A 13,788-nucleotide genomic window follows, 5' to 3' on the forward strand; every position below is an offset into this window, starting at 1 on the left:
CGTCATCATCATCATTATTATTATTAATTTGTCAAAACGTTGCTCGCCGTGTGATGGTGTTTATAAACATAAACAAAAGCAAGTAGGTAGTGTATAGGTTAATTTGGACAATATGGATATTAGGACAGTAGGACAGGGATGGTAGGCATGATGGTGCGCTTATGCCCGCCCCTTACAGACCTCTTAGAAATGGGGAGAGGTCGACTATAGACAGTCTAAGGTTAAAATTTTGGGGGTTTGGGGAAGAAACTCTATTGCTGAAGTCGTATTTTCTGCAGTCGAGTTTCGAGCGGTTTACATTGAAATTGAAACTATTTCTAAGCCTGCCGTGTGCCCCTCCCTGCCTTCACAATGCTCTTTTTGCTTTTCCCCCAAATGCTGCTTGATGCAAAAAGAAAAAAGAAAATTAGGCTTAACTCCCTGCAAACCCCCCCCCCCCCCCATTATCTTCTTGCATAACTTGTGGCTGCAGTTCAGACATCCTCCTTATGGATGAACCAACCCACATTTTGTTGGGAAATTGGCAAGAAGCCTTTTCTTTCGAAACGGAAGAACAGAATGTTTGGGAGGCCAAGAGAGGAGGTGGGGGTTTTTTTTACAATAACTTAAGCCCCACAGGATCCACGAAGGGATTGTAACAATAATTAGTCATAGTAATCCAGGTAACCTTGACTTATGAGCACAATTGAGTCAATTCCTCTTGTTAATAGAGAATTCAGTTGCTATGAAGCTCATATATCGCCTGTATGCTGGAAATGTAAACAGGAAATCGGTACTTATTATCACATGTTGTGGACTTGCTCAAAAATAAGGAAATATTGGAAAACAATACAAAAATGGATGAGGAAGTAACCAAACAGGCAGTAGAACTTAAACCAGAAGCTTTTCTGTTAGGAATATTTAGAACAAAAGTAGACAAACAACTCCAATATCTCATATTACACATTATAACGGCTGGTAGAATTCTCTATACACAATTTTGGAAAACAGACATAATGCCTACAAATATTATGAAAATAACTAAAATATTAGAATGTGCAGAGATGTGCAAAATGACAATGCAATTATAGGATAAACAGGACACACAATTCTATAAATTTTGGGAGAATTGGTATACACACAAAAAAAATTGATACAATAAATAACATTATATAGTGTTCTGCCTGGCTCTATGGTAAGAGTCTCCCGAAAATTCAAGGGTACAAATTTCAGACACACACGCTTGAAAGTTCAAAAACAATGTTCTTTATCACAAAAATTCAAAAGAAACAAAGCACCCTTTTTGTATTGCAAAGAGCACTCGTCCCAAAACAACCTGGTAGTTTGTACAATCCCCTTAATCAGTCTTTAAGTACTTAGCTAGCAGCTGTGAAGAAACGTCACAGCCCTTCTTCTTCCTCGAAGTGAAACACACACACTTTGCTCTGCTTTGGTTTCAAAGTCATGAAAAATCAACAAACAGAGTCTGGAAACAGCAAGGCACAGTCCTGAAGAACAACGATGAGATAATCTTCCACAACGGCCAAACCAACACGCTGCTATTTATATCAGCAGCTCTAATAACTGAAGCCCCACCCAAACACAGGTGGCCTCTCTTATCTCCTGTAATATTTCTGCAACTGGTCTCTTCTATGCATAACTCTGTGCATGCGTGGGTCTAAGACTTCCGCATCCGAATCGACCAAAGATAATGGAGATTGGCTTCCTGGGCTGTGTGCCAAGCACCCCTCTTCTAAGTCACCCCCACCTTCTTCTTCGTCCAAGGAAACTGCACTACCTGCCTCTGTTGGCAATAAAAACAGGCCTATGACATGTTGATGTTTCCCCTGCATCCACCTCCACATTCCTTGGGGCAGGAGCTGGGCCAGAGCCAACCACAACAATATAGGTTGTTTGTTTGTTTGTTTGTTTGTTTGTTTGTTTGTTTGTTTGTTTGTTTGTTTGTTTGTTTGTTGAGACCACATTTGGAATACTGTGTTCACTTCTGGAGACCTCACCTACAAAAAGATATTGACAAAATTGAACGGGTCCAAAGACGGGCTACAAGAATGGTGGAAGGTCTTAACCATAAAACGTATCAGGAAAGACATAATGAACTCAATCTGTATAGTCTGGAGGACAGAAGGAAAAGGGGGGACATGATCGAAATATTTAAATATGTTAAAGGGTTAAATAAGGTTCAGGAGGGAAGTGTTTTTAATAGGAAAGTGAACACAAGAACAAGGGGACACAATCTGAAGTTAGTTGGGGGAAAGATCAAAAGCAACATGAGAAAATATTATTTTACTGAAAGAGTAGTAGATCCTTGGAACAAACCTCCAGCAGACGTGGTTGGTAAATCCACAGTAACTGAGTTTAAACATGCCTGGGATAAACATATATCCATTGTAAGATAAAATACAGGAAATAGTATAAGGGCAGACTAGATGGACCATGAGGTCTTTTTCTGCCTTCAGTCTTCTATGTTTCTATGTTTGTTTGTTTGTTTGACTTACCTTGCTGTCAGTTCGCTTCCTCTTACACCACTCGGGCATGCCATGCGGGTGCACCACACGCAGTGAAGGGCTACCAAAATTTTTACTACCACACTGTGTCCGTGGCTTGTGCAGGACGCCCTGCATTTTCTTTCAACATCTTTCAATGCAAATTGGGTGCTCTGCGGTGGAGCTCCATTTTCGCTACCCCACTGCGTTCCTCCCCATCTGGGACAGCCGCCCATCCCTGACCATGTGGCTGCATGCATATGTGCATGCCCAGTACAAAAATCCCTGATTTTTCTTTTTTAAAAATGCCCCCCCCCCCCAAAAAAATGGCAATGCATACGCAGTGCCAGAAACTCAGCTTCTGAGCATGCACAAAAGAAAATTTTTTAAAATATCAGGAATTTTTTTTAAAAAAAAAGATGGTAGAGCCCCACACACCAGCACCAACTGATCTGGTTTGGTAACATCATTGTGACGCCACCAAAGCATCGCTACCGGTGCAGGTGAAGCTGTCTGAGCCGGCAGGAACCCACCCCAGATACACACCAACAACAACAACAACAATAACAACAACAAACGGCGCCTAAAACACGATTTAAGTATTGCCCACAAGATCATATGCTGCAACGTCCTACCGGTCAATGACTACTTCAGCTTCAACCGCAACAACACAAGAGCACGCAACAGATTCAAATTTAATATTAACCGCTCCAAACTTGACTGTAAAAAATATGACTTTAACAATCGAGTTGTCGAAGTGTGGAACTCATTACCGGACTCAATAGTGTCAACCCCTAACCCCCAACATTTCTCCCTTAGACTCTCCACGATTGACCTCTCCAGGTTCCTAAGAGGTCAGTTAGGGGCGTACATAAGTGCACTAGTGTGCCTTTCGTCCCCTGTCCAATTGTCTTTCCTTTATCTCATATCTCATATATCTTTTCTTCCTTTCATATATGTTCTCCTCTATTTTTACATATTATCTTTATATATATATTACTTCATGGCTATTCTCTTCCATATGTATTGTGTATTGGATGAATGAGTGAGTGAGTGAGTGAGTGAGTGAGTGAGTGAGTGAGTGAGTGAGTAAGTAAGTAAGTAAGTAAGTAAGTAAGTAAGATAGAACAAAGACCAAGAGGGCTGGAAGGGACCTGGGAGGTCTTCTATCTACTCTCAACTCCTGATGAAGTAGGAGACTTTATACCAGTGATGGCAAATCTTTTTTTACTTGGGTGCCCACACCCATAATTCAATGTCTGGGGAGGGCAAAAACAGCTGCCCCCACCCCATGGAGGCCCTCTGGAAGTCAGAAACAGCCTGTTTCCCAACTTCTGGTGGGCCCACTAGGCTTATGTTTCTCCCACCGCAGGCCCCAAAGGCTTCCTGCAGGGTAAAAACGCCTCCCCCCATCCCCCTGGAGGATCTCTCAAAGCCAAAAAACGCCCTCTCAGAGCCTCTGTGCGAGCCAAAAATCAGCTGGCCAGCACGCATGTTGCAGCTGAACTAGGGCAATGGCTTGCGTGCCAGCAGATATGGCTCCATGTTCCACCTGTGGCACCCGGGCCATAGGTTCCCCATCACTGCTTCAGGAAGCTCAAACTGCCCAAGGAGCTGCTGATCCAGTTCTAAAGAGGAATCATTGAGTCTGTCATCTGCACCTCTATAACTGTCTGGTTTGGTGCTGCAACCCAACAGGATCGACACAGACTTCAGAGGAGAATCAGAACTGCAGAAAAAACAATTGCTGCCAACCTGCCTTCCATTGAGGACCTGTATACTGCACGAGTCAAAAAGAGGGCAGGGAAAATATTTACTGACCCCTCACATCCTGGACATAAACTGTTTCAACTCCTACCCTCAAAACGTCGCTACAGAGCACTGCACACCAAGACAACTAGACACAAGAACAGTTTTTTTCCGAACGCCATCACTCTACTAAACAAATAATTCCCTCAACACTGTCAGACTTTCTACTAAATCTGCACTCCTATTCTACTAGTTTTTCTCATCATTCCTTTCACCCATTTCCTCCCATGTTGACTGCATGACTGTAACTTGTTGCTTATATCCTAAGATTTTTATTAATATTGCTTCTTCATTGCTTATTTGACCCCTATGACAATCATTAAGTGTTGTACCACATGATTCTTGACAAATGTATATTTTATTTTATGTACGCTGAGAGCATATGCACCAAGACAAATTCCTTTTGTGTCCAATCACACTTGGCCAATAAAAATTCTATTCTATTCTATTCTATTCTATTCTACTATTCTGGACAAAATGGCTGCCCAGTTTTTTCTTTTAAAATCTCCAGGGTTGAGAACATTTCACTCCTTGTCCTTTTCCCCCCCAGACCAACCTGACAAGCGAACGAACCAGAACGGGAAAAACAGGTTTTTAAGAAATCTATTGAGGCTTTTCAACATGCTTGTTTGACTTCTGCAGAAAGCAGAAAAAAAGTTCTGACCCCTAAGTCCCAAAAAACCTGTTTCCGCTGAAGCTGTGCCTACCAAAACCTTCTGTTCAGGAAAGACCCAGGCGAGATTTCCAAAAGAGATCACACAGGCTTCCTGTAAACAAGAAATTTAATACCCCAGAAGGAAGCCAAGGCTGATGTGACCTTTCCCATTCATTACCTCTTCAAGCATCTGAGCTGTACGTCCATGCGCTTTGTGGGGGGAAAGCCACACAAGCCATTCCTGATTGTAACACATTCACACCAGGAAATTAACCCGGTTACAGAACCAACCCAATGTCTAGAGTTGAACCCCAATTACAGACAGATCAAAATATGAATAAACGTATTATTGTTATAGTTACATAAGGTATAAAACAGTGGATATAAAATGATATCTGTTGTTGGAAGATAACTAAAATTGGATTCGCTTTAAAAAAAAGGGCATTTATTTATAGAACTAGGGATTAAGGGAACATGAACGGATAAGTAAGGATATAAAGCAATGATTGAAGCACATGACTTAGATTTATTAGGCAAGAGAGAACAGCCAGTAGGGAAATTAACAATTAAAAGTGTTTAAATTAGAATTAATAAAGAGAATAATTTTTGTAAACCAGGTGACAAATCTAGAAAAGGAGGTAGTATGACAGTGGTCCCCAAACTACGGCCCGCGGGCCACATGCGGCCCACTGAGGCCATTTATCCGGCCCGCCGGTGAGTGACAAGAGCACAGGGAAAAGAGAGAGAGAGAGAAAGAAAAGGGAAAGAGAGGGAGGGAAGGAGAAGTGGAGAGGAAGGAAGGAGGGAAGGAAGGAGAAATGGAGGGAACAAGGAAGAAAGGAAGGAAGAAAGGAAGGAAGAATGAAATGAATGGAGGGACAGAGGAAGGAAGGACTGTTTTGGGGGGCGGGTAATTTTTGTAAATTTTTCTCTCAACATACATTCAAACAACACAGTGTACCATCTAATTTTCCATTAATAAAATGCAGTATTTTGTTAGTAACTAATATCAATCATCAAAAAAGTTGCAAAAGTTTTTTTTTCTAATTTTGTCATCCAGTTACATTCATTTTCTTTTAATTAAATTCCCTCCTTAATGTTCCTTCAAAAAGTGCAACACCAATTATATTTCTAACTTATTAACCATTATGCCAAAGTGCTTCCTTCTTTCTTTATACATTTTTCATAAGCCAAGAAAACCTTGTCTAGCCAATCAGATGTTAACAAAAGAAAATTAGAAAAAAACATAAACATATATGAATTTCAGACCTTCTCCCCCCTCTAAATAGTACGTTCCCATTTTGTTTTTTACTTTAAAACAAGGTATGTGCAGTGTGCATAGGGATTTGTTCATAGTTTTTTTTATAGTCTGGCCCTCCAACAGTCCGAGGGACAGTGAACTGGGCCCCCTGTGTAAAAAGTTTGGGGACCCCTGAAGTATGAGATAAAAGAAATCTACCGAAATTAAATGGATATGAAATTAAGAATTACTAATGATTATATTTGATGGTTGAAAGATGTTTATATTGTACTGTATTGTATTAAAGGTACAGTGATACCTTGTCCTACAAACTTAATTGGTTCCGGGACAAGGTTCTTAAGGTGAAAAGTTTGTAAGATGAAACAATGTTTCCCATAGGAATCAATGGAAAAGCGATTAATGCGTGCAAGCCCAAAATTCACCCCTTTTGCCAGCCAAAGTGCCTGTTTTGTGCTGCTGGGATTCCCCTGAGGTTCCCCTCCATAGGAAACCCCACCTCTGGACTTCTGTGTTTTTGCGATGCTGCAGGGGAATCCCACCAACGGAAGTCTGGAGGTGGGGTTTCCCATGGAGGGGAGCCTCAGGGGAATCCCAGCAGCACATAAATGGGTGCTTCGCTGGCAACGGAAGTCCAGAGGCGGGGCATCCCAGCCGCGGCGGTGGGTTTGTAAGGTGAAAATAGTTTGTAAGAAGAGGCAAAAAAATCTTAATTCCCGGGTTTGTATCTCGAAAAGTTTGTATGACGAGGCGTTTGTAAGATGAGGTATCACTGTATATGGTATGGCAGTGATGGTGAACCTTTTTTTCCTCGGGTGCCAAAAGGGAAAAAAATGGTTCGCTATCACTGTCCCACACGCAGTGAAGGGTTGCTGTCGCCCGCTACTGGTACACCTCCTCGGTGCTTCCCGGGGCCGGCATGAGCGTGCGGGGTGTGCGCCCCCCACATGTGCGCCCCCATCGGGAGATTTCGCTTCTGCGCATGCGGACGAAGTGAAATCTCTCACGATTTTGGTGATTTTCATCGACATTTTTGCTTCTGTGCATGCGCAGAAGCCAAAAATTGGCAAAAATCACTAAAATCCCAAGAGATTTCACTTCAGGCGCATGCGCAGAAGAGAAAGATTGGCAAAAAATGGCAAAATTGTTTGAAATTTTGTTTTGGGTGCATACGCAGAAGCAAAAAATTGATGAGAATTGTAGAAATTGTGTGAGATTTCTCTTCGGGCACAGAAGCAGAAGAAAAACGTTGGTGAAATTTGCCGAAACTGCGTGAGATTTCGCTTCATGCGTATGCGCAGAAGTGAAAAATCGGCAAAATCGCACACCATTTTGCTTTGGCCACATGCACAGAAGCAAAATCGTGCCTGCGCATGCCCGTGCCGGGCATGCGGAGTTGCACATGCATCTCCATTTTTTCTAATGGATTGTCTATCCCAGTGTTTTTCAACCAGTGTGCCGTGGCACACTACTGTGCCGCGAGACATGGTCAGGTGTGCCGCGAAGCTCAGAGAGAAAGAAACCAAGAGAGAGAGAAAGAAAGACAGAAAGAAAGCAAGAGACAAAGCAAGAGAGAAGGAAAGCAAGATAGAGAGAGAGAGAAAGCAAGGGAGAGAAAGAGCGAGAGAGAGAGAAAGAGAACAAGAGAAAGAGAGAGAGAAAGACATAGAGGGACATAGGGTGGGAGAGAGAGAGCAAAAAAGAGAGGAAGGAAGGAAGAGAAAGAAAGAGGGATGGAGAGAGAGAGAGAAAGAAAGAAGAAGGAAGGGAGAGAAAGAGGGAGGGAGAAAGAAATAGAGCGAAGAGAGAGAGAAATTTTTTGTCCAAACTTTTTTTAGCGCCCCCCCCCCCCCCCTCAATGTTTTATAAATGTAAAAAATGTGCCGCAGCTCAAAAAATGTTGAAAATCACTGGTCTATCCCACCTGTACCAAGTGCAGCCCATCACCCCCTACACCATTTCTAACAAACGGCAGCCCAATTTCTTCTTGAAAGTCTCAAGTGAGGACCTCCTGGAAAGTGAAGGGTTGCAAAAAAATTTACTATACCGTGGATGTGGCTTATTTTGTGGGTGTGGCTTGCCGGCCATGTGACCAGGTGGGAATAGCTTGACAATCATGTGAATCAAGGGTGGCTTAAAGTGTCATGTGACCGGCTAAAAGGTGGCCAACTTGACGTCATTCACATCAAGGGTTTGGGTTAGGGTGCCTGGCCTCTCCTCGCCTCAAAGAGATACAATTTCCCTCTCTATTTACTATTACTGAAAAAATACACTTTAATTCTATGTACAGGTATAGATGCCATATGTCTACATACATTGTTGTGAGCTGCCCCGAGTTCTCGGAGAGGAGCAGCGTACACATCTAATTTATTATTATTATTATTATTATTATTATTATTATTATTATTATTATTATTATTATTATTATTACATATTACACAGAGGCACACAAAAATATACATTATCTACTACATAAACTGTATGCGTATGTACACACACATGCACGCACACACAGCTGTTCTAAAATTATACACATTCAACCTAATTTACTGCGATAGGAAAAACATACCCAGAGCCCAAAAGGGAAAAAAAGAAAAAAAAATCAAAACTTTTCTACAGGTTCTGCGGACCTGGCCAAAATTTTTCTACCCATTCTGCTTACCTGGCTAAATTTTTTATCCCGGTTCTGCTTACCTGACCTTACCAGTAGGAGCCCATCACTTCTCCTCGCCTACCTTGTTAGACTGTGATGGGGTTTAGGAAGGTAAGAGGTGGACAGCGCTTTTAAACCCACCCACCACCAGCCCCACATCCGAAGCAGCAGAGAAGAACACCTTCCCTTCAAGCACAAAAGCTACCCAAGGAGCCGGTCGGGTAGAGGGCTGTGGGAGGGAAAGATGGTGGGCTGCTTTAGGGCTATGATGGTGAGCCTTCCTGATTTGATTTGATTTGATTTGATTTGATTTGATTTGATTTGATTTGATTTGATTTGATTTGATTTGATTTGATTTGATTTGATTTGATTTGATTTGATTTGATTTGATTTGATTTGATTTGATTTGATTTGATTTGATTTGATTTGATTTGATTTGATTTGATTTGATTTGATTTGATTTGATTTGATTTGATTTGATTTGATTTGATTTGATTTGTATGCCGCCCCTCTCCGTAGACTCGGGGCGGCTAACAACAACAATAAAACAGCATATGACAAATCGAATATTTAAAATAACTAAAAACCCTTATTAAAAAAACCAAACATACCATGCACAAATTGTATAGGCCTGGGGGCAAAGGAATATCTCAATTCCCCCATGCCTGACGACAGAGGTGGGTTTTAAGGAGCTTACGAAAGGCAAGGAGGGTGGGGGCAATTCTGATCTCTGGGGGGAGTTGGTTCCAGAGGGTCGGGGCCACCACAGAGAAGGCTCTTCCCCTGGGTCCCACCAAACGACCCACCTCGGGTGAGTGTGGGTGCGTGCTATGATATATACGTTAGTGCCCATACCCATAATTCAATGCCTGGGGAGGGGCGAAAACAGCATCCCTCGCCTCCCAGAGGCCGGAAACAGCCAGCTTCCCAACTTCTGGTGGGCCCAGTAGCATCGTGTTTTACCTCTAAAAGGCTTCCCTGGAGCCAGGGGAGGGTAAAAACAACCTCCCCCCAACCACCCTGATATTCTTTGGAAGCCAGAAACGCCCTCCCAGAGCCAAGAATCAGCTGGCTGGCACACACGCGCATGTTGGAGATGAGTTAGGGCAACAGCTCATGTGCCAGCAGATATGGCTACGTGTGCCACCTTTGGCAGTTGTGCCACAGGTTCACCATCACTGCTTTAGGGGGTTTTAGGAGCGAAGGGTTGGTGGCAGAGGTGGGCTGCTAAAGTGGAACGGGGACGTGTTCTCTGATTGTTAGTGGAATCCAGCGCAATTCTGCTCCTGCACCTGGGCAGGGAGCGAAATCGCGCGCGGACACGCAGGTGCGCGCGGACACGCAGGTGCGCCCGTCTCCACTAGCACTCACATCCACGGGGACGCCCCACCTTTCCAACCCCCGTCTGGCTTGTCGGGCAGGGGGACCCTGGGCGCACCTGAGGACGCGGAACAGCAGGCAGGCCATCAGACAAGCGCTGGCCGCGCAGGCTCCGACGACCGCGGCCTTGAGCGCCGGCAAATCGCGCAGCATCGCCAGCACCGGGTTGCGCTGAGCAGCGCCGCCGCTGTGGTTCCCGGCCGTGGGAGGCGGCGGAGGCGTCGTTGAGGCGGCGGTGGAGGAGATTTTCCGGTCGTCCTTGCCATCGAGCGCCGGGGCCGGGGCCAGGGCCAGCAAGGCGGCGGGCAGGACGGCGAGCAGGAGGCAGGCGCGCTCCGCCGGGCGCATGGTGGTGGTGGTGGTGGCGACGGCGGCGGTGCCTGGCGAGCGCGCAACGGGGCGGAGAGGCTCCTTCCTCGGCCACCTGCCCAGCCGGCGCTCCCCGCTCGCTTCGGCTCTCTGCGCTCCCAGCCGGATCAGCCCAGCGAGCGGCGGGGGAGGAGCTGAGCTGGCCGAGGTGGGGAAGGGAAGGGAAGGGAACGGGAGGGAAGGCAACAGCTGGCCCGGAGCCTGGCGGTGACAGCTGCTCCGAACCGAGCGCCTAGCAAGGGCGGAAAAGCCTTGGCGCTTCCCTTAAAAGGAGGAGGGGTAGCTCGGGGGTTCTGTGCGCTCCTTAGCGCTCTCCGGGCTTGGGTGCTTTCTTGCAGGTGCGCTGATGGTGTTACTTGGGGTGGGTATAGTTACTTGGGGTGGGTATAGTTACCTAGTGTGGGTAATAAAACGTCGGCAAGAAAACAAGGTCATTGACCACCCAGGAGCCGCCCGTTGAGCTTCGTGGACCCATGGGAACCATACGAACCTTACCAAGAACAGGGATTTTGTATGCCGCCCAGAGTCTACGGAGAGGGGCGGCATACAAATCAAATCAAATCATGTATAAATGAATGAATGAATGAATGAATGAATGAATGAATGAATGAATGAATGAATGAATGAATGAATGAATGAATAAATAATAATAAAAATTTTCCCCCTCTTTCCATCTTTTTCTGAGATTCCTAATTAGGTTCCCAGGGAAATTGCTGAATAGCCAGGCTTGGCCTTGCTTAAGTGTGTTTTTTTGGTTGACACAAGTTTGTCCTTGCCGCAAGCCCTGATTTACAAGCCATAACAGAACTGATTACCCCGAGACCTAAAACCAAACATTGTTTATTATTTTACAGTTTTTTTCTTTTGCTTCCTTTTTATTATGTTGCTATTGGCTGTGAAACGTTGTATTATTTCAGGACAGTGATGTTTCGATAAGAATAGAATAGGATTCTTTATTGGCCAAGTGTGATTGGACCCACAAGGAATTTGTGTTTGGTGCAGATGCTCTCAGCGTACATAAAAGAAAAAGAGACATTTGTCAAGAATCATGTGGTACAACACTTAATTATTGTCAGGGGTCAAATAAGCAATGAAACATAGAAACATAGAAGACTGACGGCAGAAAAAGACCTCATGGTCCATCTAGTCTGCCCTTATACTATTTTCTGTATTTTATCTTACAATGGATATATGTTTATCCCAGGCATGTTTAAATTCAGTTACTGTGGATTTACCAACCACGTCTGCTGGAAGTTTGTTCCAAGGATCTACTACTATTTCAGTAAAATAATATTTTCTCATGTTGCCTTTGATCTTTCCCCCAACTAACTTCAGATTGTGTCCCCTTGTTCTTGTGTTCACTTTCCTATTAAAAACACTTCCCTACTGAACCTTATTTTCAATCATGTCCCCCCTTTTCCTTCTGTCCTCCAGACTATACAGATTGAGTTCATGAAGAAACAATGAATATTAATAAAAATCTTAAGGCTACAAGCAACAAGTTACAGTCATACAGTCATAAGTGGGAGGAAATGGGTGATAGGAATGATGAGAAAAAACTAGTAGAAATAGTAGTACAGACTTAGTAAATAGTTTGACAGTGTTGAGGGAATTATTTGTTTAGCAGAGTGGTGGCGTTCAGTGGGAAACTGTTCTTGTGTCTAGTTGTCTTGGTGTGCAGTGCTCTGTAGGGACGTTTTGAGGGTAGGAGTTGAAACAGTTTGTGTCCAGGATGTGAGGGGTCAGTCAATATTTTCCCTGCCCTCTTTTTGACTCCTGCAGTATACAGGTCCTCAATGGAAGGCAGGTTGGCAGCCATTGTTTTTTCTGCAGTTCTGATTCTCCACTGAAGTCTGTGTCAGTCTTGTTGGGTTGGAGAACCAAACCAGACAGTTATAGAGGTGCAAATGACAGACTCAGTTATTCCTCTGTAGATCAGCAGCTCTGCAAAGAAAGGATTATTGACATTCTGGTATCTGGAAAAGAGTATTGAAAAATAAGAGGAGGGGAAAGACATCCCATTAATGATTAATTACAGTTTGGGATTTCAATATTCCACATATTAAAATTATGTCAGTTGAGTAGGACGTTTAAGGGAATAAAACATGGTAACTTGTCTCAAAGTATTTGTCATATAAAGTAGGTTTAGGTCTAAAGCTAATTACGTACTTAATATTAAAATCTTCATTGTGTTCTTATTTTATGCATACACGCACTTTAATGAGAGAAACAAAGGTGAATAGAACAAAGCTAGCCAGAATTAAAATACCAAAGTTGTAGGGGTAATAATAATAATTTTTAAAGGATGAGGGTTTTTTTTAACTTAATTTAACTAAATTTAAGCAAGAAACCAGGCAGTTGCCAGAAGCATAGACATCAGAGAGTTATTGTTAATGGCGAGTATTCTGAGCAGAGACAGGTTACAAGCGGTGTGCCACAAGGGTCTGTTCTGGGTCCTATTGTTTTTAATATGTTTGTGAGTGACATAGGGGAAGGTTTGGTAGGGAAGGTTTGCCTATTTCCCGATGACTCTAAAGTGTGCAATAGGGTTGATATTCCTGGAGGGGTCTGTAATATGGTAAATTGTTTAGCTTTACTAGATAAATGGTCAAAGCAATGGAAACTGCAGTTTAATGTTTCCAAATGTAAAATAATGCACTTGGGGAAAAGGAATCCTCAATCTGAGTATTGCATTGGCAGTTCTGTATTAGCAAAAACTTCAGAAGAGAAGGATTTATGTTTCTATTTAGGGGTAGTGATTTCTGACAGTCTCAAAATGGGTGAGCAGTGTGGTCGGGTGGTAGGAAAAGCAAATAGGATGCTTGGCTGAATAGCTAGAGGTATAACAAGCAGGAAGAGGGAGATTGTGATCCCCTTATATAGAGCGCTGGTGAGACCCCATTTGGAATACTGTGTTCAGTTCTGGAGACCTCGCCTTCAAAAAGATATTGACAAAATTGAACGGTGTCCAAAGACGGGCTACAAGAATGGTGGAAGGTCTTAAGCATAAAACGTACCAGGAAAGACTTCATGAACTCAATCTGTATAGTCTGGAGGACAGAAGGAAAAGGGGGGACATGATCGAAACATTTAAATATGTGAAAGGGTTAAATAAGTTTCAGGAGGGAAGTGTTGTTAATAGGAAAGTGAACACAAGAACAAGGGGACACAATCTGAGGTT

The 13,788-nt window shown here is 43.5% G+C and overlaps 1 protein-coding gene across 1 annotated transcript in view; it reads right to left on the reverse strand.

The window, feature by feature from the left end:
* The window catches only part of FAM174B (family with sequence similarity 174 member B), a 52,438-nt gene that overhangs the window by 9,602 nt on the left and 29,048 nt on the right, over positions 1-13,788 (reverse strand). The window contains exon 2 of the mRNA XM_070762779.1: positions 10,297-10,870. Within this exon, the coding sequence (XP_070618880.1) occupies positions 10,297-10,870 (574 nt within the window). The remainder of the gene's footprint in view (positions 1-10,296; positions 10,871-13,788) is intronic.

The sequence above is a fragment of the Erythrolamprus reginae genome, chromosome 10 (assembly GCF_031021105.1).
Source record: "Erythrolamprus reginae isolate rEryReg1 chromosome 10, rEryReg1.hap1, whole genome shotgun sequence".
NCBI lineage: Eukaryota > Metazoa > Chordata > Lepidosauria > Squamata > Dipsadidae > Erythrolamprus > Erythrolamprus reginae.